We start from the raw sequence: 13,910 nt of genomic DNA, 5'->3' as shown, positions 1-13,910 counted from the left end.
AAATATGAGAGACAAACGCTTACAAATATAATCATCTGAGGAGTCTCTACCTCAATATAGCTCATTCAACAGTATATATCACATAGAAAAGGGGTGTGGTAAGTTGTTAAACATCTGTCTTGTGTCACATAGGTTTTACCCAAAGGGCGGGCTGTCCCCCCACCTTATCCTTCTCAACTCCTGAGGAGACACAATGTCTGGTTAATCAACAGAGACACTAAAGGGTTATACAGATTTACGAGTACCCCTCTAATCCACCTGTGTTGGTCAAGGATGCTGGTCAAGGATGTCCCCCTAGGACAAATACCAGATCCCTCTCGGCATCTTTCATTCTCACATCCAAACAATTGGACTCAGTCCTTTAAACAGTAAGAATGCATCAGGTTTCAGAATATCCACAACACTCTGTCCCCGCTCCTGAATGCCCACTCCTTTTCCAAACACAGCCAAATTTGACTGTGAACCAGTGTTTGTCATTGTTGTAACTCACCCTGGTCCTTGTAGGTATGCAGCTGTCCTCACAGAAGCAGATGAATGATGACACAGTGTCAGTGTACTCATCCAGACCATTAGTGGCAGACCTAATAATTTCCCAATCAGTGCATTCCAGACACACACGCCTCTGTTGCTTCACTGCAACCCAACTTAGACCTTCACACAACAGCCTTTTAGACCAGTTGAGACAAATCTAACCCCATAAATGTGCATCACATTATGATGGAAGGAGTTTTAAATTTCCTAACAACAGTAGCTAATTTTGAGTAGGCCAAGATCCTCCACAAAAGCTGACATGCTCTGTTGTTTTGCCAAATAACCTTGTGGAACTGAAAGTGCATGCGGTGAAAACAACGCACTCATCATCCCCCGTTGCATGTGTTTTATTACACCAGGTAATTGCAGTGCTGTAAGGTATATGTGACTGGCAAGAAAATGCTTAAGTTTGGAAATACAGTGCCCTCCACTTATATTGGTATACCTGGCGAATATGAGCAAAACAGGCTGTGAATTATTATTTTTTGCTGTTTATCCTCTTGGTCTTTCATTAAAAATATTAGCAGAAATCAAACCATCAATTGAAGTAAAATCATTGAAAAAAATAAAGGTGAAATAAATTAAATATTTTATTTCAGAACATGTGCCACCATTATTGGCAACCATAGAAAGGATTAAAGGAATAAAATGTAACTGATGTATATTCCCATTCATATTTTACATTATAAGTTCATGTGAGTGATTAGGAACACTTCAGTGGTAAGAAATGACTTCCAGTTTCACTGGGGTATTAATATGAGGTGAAATACAGGCCACATTATACATCACTATGAGAAAGACTGGAGAAAATACAGTAATGTTGTACGGCAAAAATTTGGTTGAGATACCCAAATTAGGAAATCCACTATCAGGGCAATAACTAAGAAGTTTAAAGCAACTGGAGATGTTACAATTGGCCTGGAAGAGGACATGTGTCTATGTTGACTCTGTACACAGTAAGGAGGATTTTTCGAATGGCAAAAGAAACTCCAAGAATCACAGCTGGAGAATTTCAGATGTTAGTTGTCTTCAGGTCAGATATTTCAAAAACAGAAAGTCATCAAACAACAAAATCAAGTGCCTTCAGTTTGGCAAACGCAATGTAACTTTCAATGGGACCACGTTGGGACTATGGGACTATGGGACTATGTTCAGATGACACTAAAATAAAGCTTTTTGGAAACAAACACGAGGTGTGTTTGGTAAATGCAGATAGATAGCCATGCAGAAAAGTACCTCATCTCTACAATGAAGTATGGTGGTGGATCTTTGATGTTGTGGGGATGGTTTTCTTCCAAAGGTCCTGGATACAGCAACTTTAAGGATACCTGGTACCATGAACTCCAATTACCAGCAGGTATTAAATAAAAACCTGTCTGCCTCTGCCAGGAAGCTTAAACTGGGCTGTTGTTGGATCTTCCAGCTGGACAAGGCACACTTCAAGATCAACACAATAATTGTTCACAGACCACAGAATGAATGTTTGGAATGGCCAGTCCCAGTCCACAAGCTTGGACCTCAGAATCTGAAGAATCTGGTGAAATTCTGCATGGAGGAATGGTCTCCAAACCACTGCCATGTGGTCTTCAACCTCATAACGTATTATAGTAGAAGAATTAGAACTGTTATCTTGGCAAAGGGAAGTTGCCAAATTCTGAAATGAAGAGGTGCCAATAATTGTGGGACATATTTGAGAAAAATATTTATGTTAAGAATGTTATTTTTTTTTCTCAATAGTTTTACTTTAATTACTTTAGGTTTGTTGTTACTTACTACAAGTCCCTCTGTATAATCCAGATAAGAGCATCTGCAAAAAAATTGTACCATCTTAAAATCAAGATGAACAAAACATAATTGTTTTTAACAGCCCGTTTTGCTCTGTAGAACTCTAAAGGAAGAATACAGATAACCCTAACCCCAAAAAGTATAATCAAACAGTATTTATTTGCAAACTTTTTTTTTTATATACTTCTTTTCAGGAATATCTTGTCCATAGACATTGCTTTTTGGATTTTGATTATGGATGATGGAATAAGATATCTGCTGAAATAATTTAACATTGTATTATTCCCACAGGTCTTTGGCAAACAATAAATTAAAAGCATTACCAAGGGATTCCTTCATTGACCTGGACTCATTGATAGAGCTGTGAGTTATCTCTTCAATTTGTTGTGTTAAGTTTCACTATTTCCTAGGGAATCAAGTAAAATGTGACTGATGCCTCTGATGCCTCTATAATGCAGAGCACAAACCAAGAAAGCCTTTGTCTCTGGAGGTCTCAAAAGAATACAATGACCATTTTCATTATATTAAAAAACATACACTACACTTCAACTGTTTGGGGTCACTTAGACCTTGTCATTGTGTTCCATTAAATCACACATGAAATGAGTTTGAATAGGAAATATAGCAACATGAATAGGAAATGTAGTTATTGACAAGGTTAGAAATAATGACTTTTAACTGAAATAATAATTGTGGCTTGATGGTCAAACTGCTCCCACAACAGCACAATAGGGTTGAGATCTGGTGACTGTGCTGGCCACTCCATTTTAGACAGAATACCAGCTGACCCTTTCCATAAATACTTCTTGCATACAACCCCACTTCCAAAAAGATGGGACGCTGCGTAAAATGCAAATAAAAACAGAATGCAGTGATGTGCAAATAATGTATCACTACATTTAATTGAAAATTGTACAGAGTCAACATATCAAATGCTGAAAATGAGAAATGTTATTGTTTTTGGAAAAATACATGGCCATTTTGAATTTGAGCAACACATTTAAAAAAAGTTGGGATGGCGCATGTTTACCACTATGTTTCATCACCCCTTCTTTTAACAATACTCTGTATTTGGAAACTGAGGACACCAATTGCTGTAAGTGAAAAACTGAGGACACCAATTTTGAAAGTGAAATGTTTTCCTATTCTTGCTCAATATAGGATTTCAGCTGCTCAAAATTTCGGGGTCTCCTAATCGTAGTTTTCATTTCATAATGCGCCAAATGTTTTCAATGGTTGACAGGTCTGGACTGCAGGCAGGCCAGTTTAGCATCTGGACTATTTTACTATGGAGCTATTGAAATACGTGCAAAATGTGGTTTGGCATTGTCTAGCTGAAATAAGCAAGGCCTTCCCTGAAAAAGACATAATCTGGATGGCTGTATATGTTGCTCCAAAAATATATATTGTTCAACGTTAATGGGGCCTTAACAGATGTGCAAGTCACACATGCCATGTGCACTAAAGCACCCCCACAACATCACAGATGCCGGCTTTTGAACTGTGCGCTGATAAGAAGCCGGATGGTCCCTCTCCTCTTTAGTCTGAAGGACAAGGCCATGATTCCCAAAAATAATTTTAAATAGTGATTCATCAGACCACATGGTGAATCAAAATGTTCCACAAAATTCCAACTTAAATGAGCTTGGGCCCAGTGAAGGTGGTAGCGGTTCTGGATCTTGTTTATATCTGGTTTCTTCTTTGCATGGTGGAGTTTTAACATGCATTTGTCTGCTTGCCCCTTTAAAATAGGTGCTGTCAGTGAGCACAAGGAAGTTGGAACAGAGGTGCAAGGCAGGAACACATGTGATTTGAGTCTGGACTTATTTTCCACAGTCCCGCATAGTTTTGAAGGGCTGTACTTCTTTCACACTAATTAGTTTAGTGTGATATTCCACCAGGTTTAGTTTTTTAGCATCACACAACCTTTCCAGTCTTTTGTTACCTCTATCACAACTTTTTTGAAATGTGTTGCTAGGATCAAATTCATAGTGGGCATATACTTTTCAAAAAACAATAAAACTTCTCAGTTTCAACATTGGATATATTGTCTTATATTGAAAATAGGGTTTAAATCACATCACTGCATTCTGTTTCTATTTACATTTTAGGCAGCGTCCCAATTGTTTTGGAAACAGGGTTGTAGTTTGGAGCTGTGCTTTGTGTCATTGTCCTGTTGTAGGAGGTAATTGGCTCCAATCAAGCGTAGTCCACAGGGTATGGCTTAGCATTGCAAAATTGAGTAAAAGCCTTTCTTTCTTCAAGATCCCTATTACCCTGTACAAATCCCCACTTTACCACCACCAAAGCACTCTAACATCACATCGCCTCCACCATGCTTGACTATGCTATTTTGGTCTGGGTCTCACAAATGTTCTTTTTTGATCCGAACACCTCAAAAGTAGATTAGGCTGTCCATGGCAATTTTTTTCCAATCTTGTGTCTAGTTTCAGTTCTTTTTCTCATCTTAATATTTTCATTTTATTGGCCAGTCTGAGAGATGGCTTTTTCTTTGCCTAGAAAGCCAGCATTCTGGAGTTTCCTCTTCACTGTTGACGTTGAGACTAGTGTTTTGTGGATTCTATTTAAAGAAACTGCCAGTTGAGGACCTGTGAGGCGTCTGTTTCTCAAACTAGACACTAATGTATTAGTCCTCTTGCTCAGTTGTGCACTGGGGCCTCCCATTCCTCTTTTCATTCTGGTTAGAGCCAAGTTGCACTGTTCTGTGAAGGGAGTACTACACCGCGTTGTACGAGATCTTCAGTTTCTTGAAAATGTCTCACATGGAATAGCCTTAATTTCTCCGAACAAAAATAGACTTTCCGAAGAACGTTCTTTGTTTCTTGACATTTTGAGCCTGTAATCAATCCCATAATTGCTGACTGTGAGACCGACTCCCAGTTCACCTGTCAATCCACATGCTCTGCCTCCAGAACACAGCAGACTTCCCGGTCTCCATGAACACAGCTCACTCCCTGGTTCCCAATCACCTGAATATAAATCACCTGTTCACTCACTTGGTTTTTATTAGTTGTTCCCTAGTTCAGTTTGATGCTCCTTTTTCTTTGTGAAGGTATTGTTTTGTATTCGTATGACAAACTATGCCTTTCTCTAGAGTTCTCTTTGATTATTACCTTTTCCTGTGTACCGACCAGTCTTCCTGTCTTTTATTGTCGACCCTGTTTTGAGCTAGCCTGATTTTGTATCTAGGCCTTTCTGCTCTGCTGTGTATCCACAATTGCCTGCCAGATTACTGCCTTTTGGATTTTGAATTAAACCTACGCTCTGCGTAGAGAACCGCTCCACCATCTGGGTCCGTGTTGTATTCTTACACTGATGCTCCAGATACTAAAATAGTCAAAAGAATGATAGTAATACTACTTTAATCAGCACAACAATTTTCAGCTGTGCTAACATAATTGCACAAGGGTTTTCAAAAAATCTATTAGCCTTTTAAAAGGATTAACTTGAATTAGCAAACACAACATGCCACTGGAACACAGGACTGATGGTTGCTGATAAGTAGAAAATACAACAATTTCCAGCTAGAATAATAATTTACAACATTAACAATGTCCACACTGTATTTCTTATCAATGTTATGTTATTTTAATGGACAAAAAATAAAATTTCTAAGTGACCCCAAAGTTTTCAACATTTGTGTAATTATTGAGATTTATAACTGAATTTTATAATTGCAAGCTTCTGTGCTGATGGTTACTGATAGGATTCATAGGCAGAAATGCAATAAGCTGCTGGACTATGATGTCTCCATGCTGTGACTGATATCTGCTTGTCTGTCCTTGCAAAGGGACCTGCGAGGAAATGCCTTTGAGTGCGATTGCCGTGCCAAGTGGCTGATGTTGTGGCTGAAAAACACCAATGCCACGGTTTCAGATGTCATTTGTGCTGGACCCAAGGACATGACGGACAAGCAGCTAAACAACATGGCCAGCCTTCACAATGAATGCACTTCCACTGGTAAGAGGGCTGATTAATTGCCCAGGTAACAGTTTAAAAAACTAGTCAAACATTGGCTTATGAATATTGTAACAATGCATTGCTCCTGTAATTGTATAAGATGTTACCTGTGTTTCCCCCAAAAAACACGCTAAGAATAATTCAGCAAGTTTGTTGTGAGAACTTGTCGATACAGAAATTATGGAAAGAAAAGCCACACTGATATCAGATCAGCTTTTGTCAATCAAATCTTACCCTAACATAATAACACACAACTGCTCATTCCCAAGCTCAGGACCCTGGGTCTTAACACCTCCGTTTGCAACTGGATCCTGGACTTGCTGATGAGAAGAGCCCAGGTGGTGAGAATGGGCAACCTCACCTCTGTACTGACTCTGAGCATCGGAGCCCCTCTGGGCTGCGTACTCAGTCCCGTCCTGTACTCCCTGTTTAAACAAGAATTTCACTGTTCAGAGTGACACTATGTTATTAGGTGCATCTGACAAATACAAATATTTTTACTCCAAATAATATTTTTATTGCTTCTTCATTCAGCACAGCACAGTTTTCAGCTGTGCTAACATAATAGCAAAAGGGTTTTCTAACGATCAATTAGCCTTTTAAAATGATAAACTTGGATTAGCAAACATCATGCCATCGGAACACAGGACTGATGGTTGTTGATAATAGGCCTCTTTCCACTTGTGTAGATATTCCCTTAAAATCAGCCGTTTGCAGCTACAATAGTCATTATCAACATTACCAATGACTGCACTGTATTTCTGATAAATGTCATGTTATTTTAATACAAGCAAGCAAGTTTATTTGTATAGCACATACACTCACCTAAAGGATTATTAGGAACACCTGTTAAATTTCTAATTAATGCAATTATCTAATCAACCAATCACATGGCAGTTGCTTCAATGCATTTAGGGGTGTGGTCCTGGTCAAGACAATCTCCTGAACTCCAAACTGAATGTCAGAATGGGAAAGAAAGGTGATTTAAGCAATTTTGAGCGTGGCATGGTTGTTGGTGCCAGACGGGTCGGTCTGAGTATTTCACAATCTGCTCAGTTACTGGGATTTTCACGCACAACCATTTCTAGGGTTTACAAAGAATGGTGTGAAAAGGGAAAAACATCCAGTATGCGGCAGTCCTGTGGGCGAAAATGCCTTGTTGATGCTAGAGGTCAGAGGAGAATGGGCCGACTGATTCAAGCTGATAGAAGAGCAACTTTGACTGAAATAACCACTCGTTACAACCGAGGTATGCAGCAAAGCATTTGTGAAGCCACAACACGCATAACCTTGAGGCGGATGGGCTACAACAGTAGAAGACCCCACCGGGTACCACTCATCTCCACTACAAATAGGAAAAATAGGCTACAATTTGCACAAGCTCACCAAAATTGGAGAGTTGAAGACTGGAAGAATGTTGCCTGGTCTGATGAGTCTCGATTTCTGTTGAGACATTCAGATGGTAGAGTCAGAATTTGGCGTAAACAGAATGAGAACATGGATCCATCATGCCTTGTTACCACTGTGCAGGCTGGTGGTGGTGGTGTAATGGTGTGGGGGATGTTTTCTTGGCACACTTTAGGCCCCTTAGTGCCAATTGGGCATCGTTTAAATGCCACGGCCTACCTGAGCATTGTTTCTGACCATGTCCATCCCTTTATGACCACCATGTACCCATCCTCTGATGGCTACTTCCAGCAGGATAATGCACCATGTCACAAAGCTGGAATAATTTCAAATTGGTTTCTTGAACATGACAATGAGTTCACTGTACTGAAATGGCCCCCACAGTCACCAGATCTCAACCCAATAGAGCATCTTTGGGATGTGGTCGAAACGGGAGCTTTGTGCCCTGGATGTGCATCCCACAAATCTCCATCAACTGCAAGATGCTATCCTATCAATATGGGCCAACATTTCTAAAGAATGCTTTCAGCACCTTGTTGAATCAATGCCACGTAGAATTAAGGCAGTTCTGAAGGCGAAAGGGGGTCAAACACAGTATTAGTATGGTGTTCCTAATAATCCTTTAGGTGAGTGTACATAAAAGCAATTCAATATGCTTTACAAAGACAAAGACAAAATAGAAAAATACAATAGCAATTAAAACAAATACTCAAATGAAAACATTAAAAAAATGGGATAAAAACATAGAAGGCTATAAAAGCTGTAAGGCTAAATAGTGCAGTTTAAGTGCTCCGTCATAGGCGTGTGAAAACAGAAGTGTTTTTTACCTGGATAAAAAATGGATAATTTTGGGGCATGTCTAAGATCTTCTGGTAGTTTATTCCAATTGTGTGCAGCATAATTGCTAAACGCAGCTTGACCATGTGTAGTTTGGACTCTGGGCTCTATTAGCTGAACTGTGTTCATGAATCTAAGAGCCCTGCTTGGTATATATTCTTCAAACATATCAGAAATGTATTCGGGGCCTAAACCATTCAGTGACTATAAACTAAAAGCACCACCTTAAAATCTATTCTGTAACTGACTGGAAGCCAGTGCAAAAATGTAATAACCGGAGTGATGTGCTCTGTTCTCTTGGTCATGGTTAACATTTTAGCAGCAGATCTCAATGATCTTGGCTATAAAAAGGAGATTTGATACAGGTCTATAGTTGTTCAATATAGATGCATCCAGTGTTCTCTTATAAAATAGTGGCTTAACTGTTTTTAGAGATGTTGGGAAAATGCCTGTTGCAGAGAGCAATTAACTATTTGCTATAGGTCCATTGTTATCGAGTAAAAAAAAAAAAAGAAAGTCTGATGGCAGTGTGCCGAGACCACATGTGGAAGCTTTAAGATGTCTAACAGTTTTTTTAGGGATTCTAGGGATTTTTTATCAATTGTATTAAATTGTGACATAATAATCGAGTTATGTATTCCTGGTCATTGTGACGGTACAGTGTCATTGTTAGACTGTGTAGTTCTGGTGGTCCGTCTAATACTTCAAATTTGTTCACTTAAGAAACACGCAAATTCATTACATTTCACAGTGGACATGAGTTCTGATGCTGTCTGCTTTAGGGGGTTTGTAAGCTTGTCAATCATGGCAAATAGAGTGTGAGTATTGTTGATATTCTTGTTGATCATTCACAATAAATGTTGCTGTCTGGCCCTGCGTAACTCATTGTTGAAGCTACCAAGGCTTTGTTTATAGATGTTATAGTGAATTTTAAGTTTAGTTTTCCTCCACTTACATTCCGCTTTCCTACATTTTCTTTTCAGGGTGCTTACCATCATGGTGGTCCTCCATGTTGTTTTCTGTTTGCTCAGTTTTTTGTAACCGGTGCCACACGATCCATGACATTCAATATTTTGGCATTCAAATTATCCAGGAGTACATCAACTGACTCCGCACTTATTGTTGGAGAGATTGTTGGGGTGGATACTCTGCCTATGAGTACTGTCCTTCATGCTTATCTTGTTTGAAAATGGCATTCCAAGAGCGTGACTTAAGTTGGCACCAAGCAGCCGGCATCCCATGATGTTTGGATGAACCCCATCAGGTCTAAAGTGGTCTTTAAAGTTCCAAAATGTATTGATATTGTCATATGAGTGATAGGACTGAAAGTAACAGGACTGAGTTTTTAACATAACATTCGCAAATACATGAAATATAGCCACATAGCATCAATTATAATATCATGAGAACACTTAGCACCTTCAAGTTGTTTACCAAAACTATCTTTAAAAAAACAAACATAATAACATCTAAGAAATAATTTAGGTAACAGGACTGAACGTTGAGATTGACATTCTCAGTCATACTTACAAAATGACAATAAAAAACATAAGAGTGTGAGAACTAACTGTTGCTCTTCCCATGGCCTTCAGGAGATTCAAACGATGCTACTTCCTGTTGCTCATGTGACTTGTCAGGTCCCACATTTTTATAAGGGAGAATGTGTCAGGGTAACAGGACTGAGTGAACACCTGGAGACACAACAATTTTTTTAATTTTAGCGAACATATTATTAATTTCCAATGAGAATTTTCTTTGTCTAAATTGGAAATAGAGTCACACAATAATAATAATAATAATAATAAAAGATTTCTGAAGGACTCTAATCAATATATCTTATGGTGAAGTGTAGTGGGGACAGGCTAAAATCCTATTTTTTCAGTGTTCTAGGTAGTTTTTATTGAGGTTTGCAAATTGCAATTGGGACAAAGTGCAGGACACTTTTGTATTAAACAGATAATTTTCCTGCATGTAATGGCCTGGGGATGGAAAAGGCACAGGTTCAATGGAATGGCCCATATACTACAATTAATTAAACTAAATGTATCTGATGTAGCATAAATACGGAAACATGAGAATAGCTAGCTTCTAGTCTAAACTCGCCCTGGTAATGTTTTCCAATTACAGCACTACTAGCTGGGCTGGTAAACATGACAAACAGCATTTACAGACGGCTACAGAATTACCTAGGCAGCTCGTAAACGACCGGAACTCTGATTGCCAACAAGGGTTTTGCTACCAAGTACTAAGTCATGTTTTGCAGAGGGGATGAAATACTTATTTCACTCATTAAAATGCAAATAAAATTATAAAATGTTTGACATGCGTTGTTCTGGATTTTTTTTACATTATTCTGTCTCTCTCTGTTCAAATAAACTTACCATTAAAGTTATATACTGATCATTCAGTGGGCAAACGTAACTTTAGCCTAATTGACCAATAGTTTTTGCCAGGTAATTATACCATACCATACCATCTTCTTCCGCTTATCTGGGGCCGGGTCGCGGGGGCAGCAGTCTAAGCAGGGATGCCCAGACTTCCCTCTCCCCAGTGAGCGAGCTTCTCACCCTATCTCTAAGGGATCGCCCAGCCACCCTGCGGAGAAAGCTCATTTCGGCCGCCTGTATCCGGGATCTTGTCCTTTCGGTCATGACCCAAAGCTCATGACCATAGGTGAGAGTAGGAACGTAGATTGACTGGTAAATCGAGAGCTTCGCCTTGTGGCTCAGCTCTTTCTTCCCCACGACAGACCGATACATCGACTGCATTACTGCAGAAGCTGCACCGATCCGTCTGTCAATCTCCCGTTCCATCCTTCCCTCACTCGTGAACAAGACCCCTAGATACTTAAACTCCTCCACTTGAGGCAGGCACTCTCCACCAACCTGAAGTGGGCAAGCCACCCTTTTCCGACTGAGGACCATGGCCTCGGATTTGGAGGTACTGATTTTCATCCCCACCGCTTCACACTCGGCTGCAAACCGTCCCAGCGCATGCTGAAGGTCCTGGTTAGAAGGGGCCAACACGACAACATAATCTGCAAAGAGCAGAGACCAAATTGTGTGGTCCCCAAACCTGACACCCTCCGGCCCCTGGCTGCGCCTAGAAATTCTGTCCATAAAAATTATAGCCAATTACTAACAAGAGTATGAGGTTATTCTAGGCAGCTAACATTGTCCTTGCTGCCAAGCTGATGTTATTTGAAGCTGGAAGTAGTAGCAAAAATTGCAAACAATGTCTGCTTGTTAGATGTACAGTCAGTAACTATAGCCATGTCTGCTCTGTCTGTATAGCTAACCACATTAACACAAATAGCGGATTCAAATAGTGGATTCAATTAGAGAATACCCACCCAGACTTGATTACTGCCAGCCCTGTTCAATCTAAACATGATTTCTATAGAACCTCACCATCAATATGAAGTAGGCTTTAAGGTCTCAACAAGCAGAACACCATGGCACAAAAAGTAATCCCGGGAAATGAAAACAGTGGTTGAGATAAATCACTTTAGAAAGAGTTACAAAGCTAAGACTCCAACGAACCATGGTGTGAGCAATTATTTCCAGTGGAAGAGTGGTGAATCTTCCTATAGTGTCCAGCCTACAAATTTTTCCATGGATGCAGCAACAACTCATCCAGTACATCCAGGGCAGCATTTAAGGAACTGCAGGCCTCACTAGCATCAGCTATGGTCAAAGTTCATGATTCGAAAATTAGATCAAGATTGGGCAAAAATAGAATTCCTAAGAATTGCTAACTAAGAGAAACATTAGTGCTTGTCTCAAAAAAGCACATTAATGACCCTCAAGCCATTTGGGATGATGTTTTGTGTCAAAAGTGGAACTCTATGGAAGACACGTGTCCCTTTATGTTATGTGAAAACATCATCCCAAAGGTCAAACATAATGGTGGAAGTGTATTGCTGTGGGGATACTTTGCTGCTTCAGAGGCTTGGAAGATTTGCCATCTTTAAATTCTGCTTTGTACCAGAGAATTCTGAAGGAGAATGTCCAGTCATCAGTCTGTGATCCTAAATTGATGCGTAATTGAGATATGCAGCATGACAATAATCCCAAACACAAAAGTCCACCGCACAGTGGCTTAAAATAAATAAAATTACGGTTTTGGAGTGGTCGATTCTAAGTCCTGACTTGAACCCCATCAAGATAGTGTGGCAGGATCTTAAACGAGCAGTTCATGCTTGAAAATCCTTCAATGTTGTTGAATTACAGCAATTCTGAAAAGAAGAGTGTGCCAAGATTCCTCCACAGCAGTGTAAAAGATCACTCTCCAATCACAGGAAGGGATTGGTTGCAGTTAATCCTGCTTAAAGGTGGTGCAAGCAGTTATGTTAAGTTCAAGTGGGGGCAATTACTTTTTCCCACAGGCGTTGGTGTGTGATGAGTGTTTTACTTAAATACAATTATCATTTCCAACCCTGAATTTTGTTTTCTGGGGTTCTCTTGGTCTTTTATTACATTTTGTATGAAGATCTGACACCACTGAGTGTGACAAATATGCAATAATTCTGGAAATTTGGAAGGGGTAAATACTTAACAGCACTATACTATATATAAATAAATCACTATTTCACAGGTGTTAATATCTTTGAAATTGTAAAAGGGAGGGGAATTTTGGCCCCCGACTTGCAAAAATGTATGTTGACGCTTATTGATCAAGTTCATTCTGTTCTTCGGGTCAGACTAAGAGCGGTTCAAAACCCCCTTAATGATGCATAAGATTTTGAGTACCGTGACGTCGCCCGGTATGGCGCAGCCGGGGCCCCACCCTGGAGCCAGGCCCGGGGTTGGGGCTCGTATGCGAGCGCCTGGTGGCCGGGCCTTCCCCCATGGGGCCCGGCCGGGCTCAGCCCGAACAGGCGACGTGGGGCCGCCTTCCCGTGGGCTCACCACCCACAGGAGGGACCATAAGGGGCCGGTGCGAAGAGGATCGGGCGGCAGTCGAAGGCAGGGGCCTAGACAGCCCGATCTCTGGACAGGGAAACTGGCTCTAGGGACGTGGAATGTCACATCGCTGGCGGGGAAGGAGCCTGAGATCGTGCGTGAGGTTGAGAGGTTCCGATTAGAGGTAGTCAGGATCACCTCTACGCACGGCTTGGGCTCTGGAACCACACTCCTTGAGAGAGGATGGACTCTTCACCACTCTGGAGTTGCCCATGGTGAGAGGCGGCGGGCTGGTGTGGGTTTGCTTATAGCTCCCCAGCTCTGGCGCCATGTGTTGGAGTTTACCCCGGTGAACGAGAGGGTCGTTTCCCTGCGCCTACTGGTCGGGGATAGGTCTCTCACTGTTGTTTGTGCCTACGGGCCGAACGGCAGTGCAGAGGACCCAACCTTCTTGGAGTCTCTGGG

The 13,910-nt window shown here is 40.7% G+C and overlaps 1 protein-coding gene across 2 annotated transcripts in view; it reads left to right on the top strand.

The window, feature by feature from the left end:
- Positions 1 to 13,910, top strand: part of LOC105009332 (leucine-rich repeat LGI family member 2) — a 73,729-nt gene that overhangs the window by 47,092 nt on the left and 12,727 nt on the right. Inside the window, exons 5-6 of one of the 2 annotated variants that reach the window (XM_013132653.4) lie at positions 2,608 to 2,679; positions 6,128 to 6,297. In XM_013132653.4, coding sequence (XP_012988107.2) covers positions 2,608 to 2,679; positions 6,128 to 6,297 — 242 coding nt within the window. The remainder of the gene's footprint in view (positions 1 to 2,607; positions 2,680 to 6,127; positions 6,298 to 13,910) is intronic. The other variant, XM_013132654.4, reaches the window with a different exon arrangement.

Source organism: Esox lucius, chromosome 24, assembly GCF_011004845.1.
Source record: "Esox lucius isolate fEsoLuc1 chromosome 24, fEsoLuc1.pri, whole genome shotgun sequence".
Classification (NCBI taxonomy): Eukaryota; Metazoa; Chordata; class Actinopteri; order Esociformes; family Esocidae; genus Esox; species Esox lucius.
The sequence above is the reverse complement of the archived record's forward strand: the minus strand, read 5'-3'. Positions and strand labels throughout refer to the sequence as shown.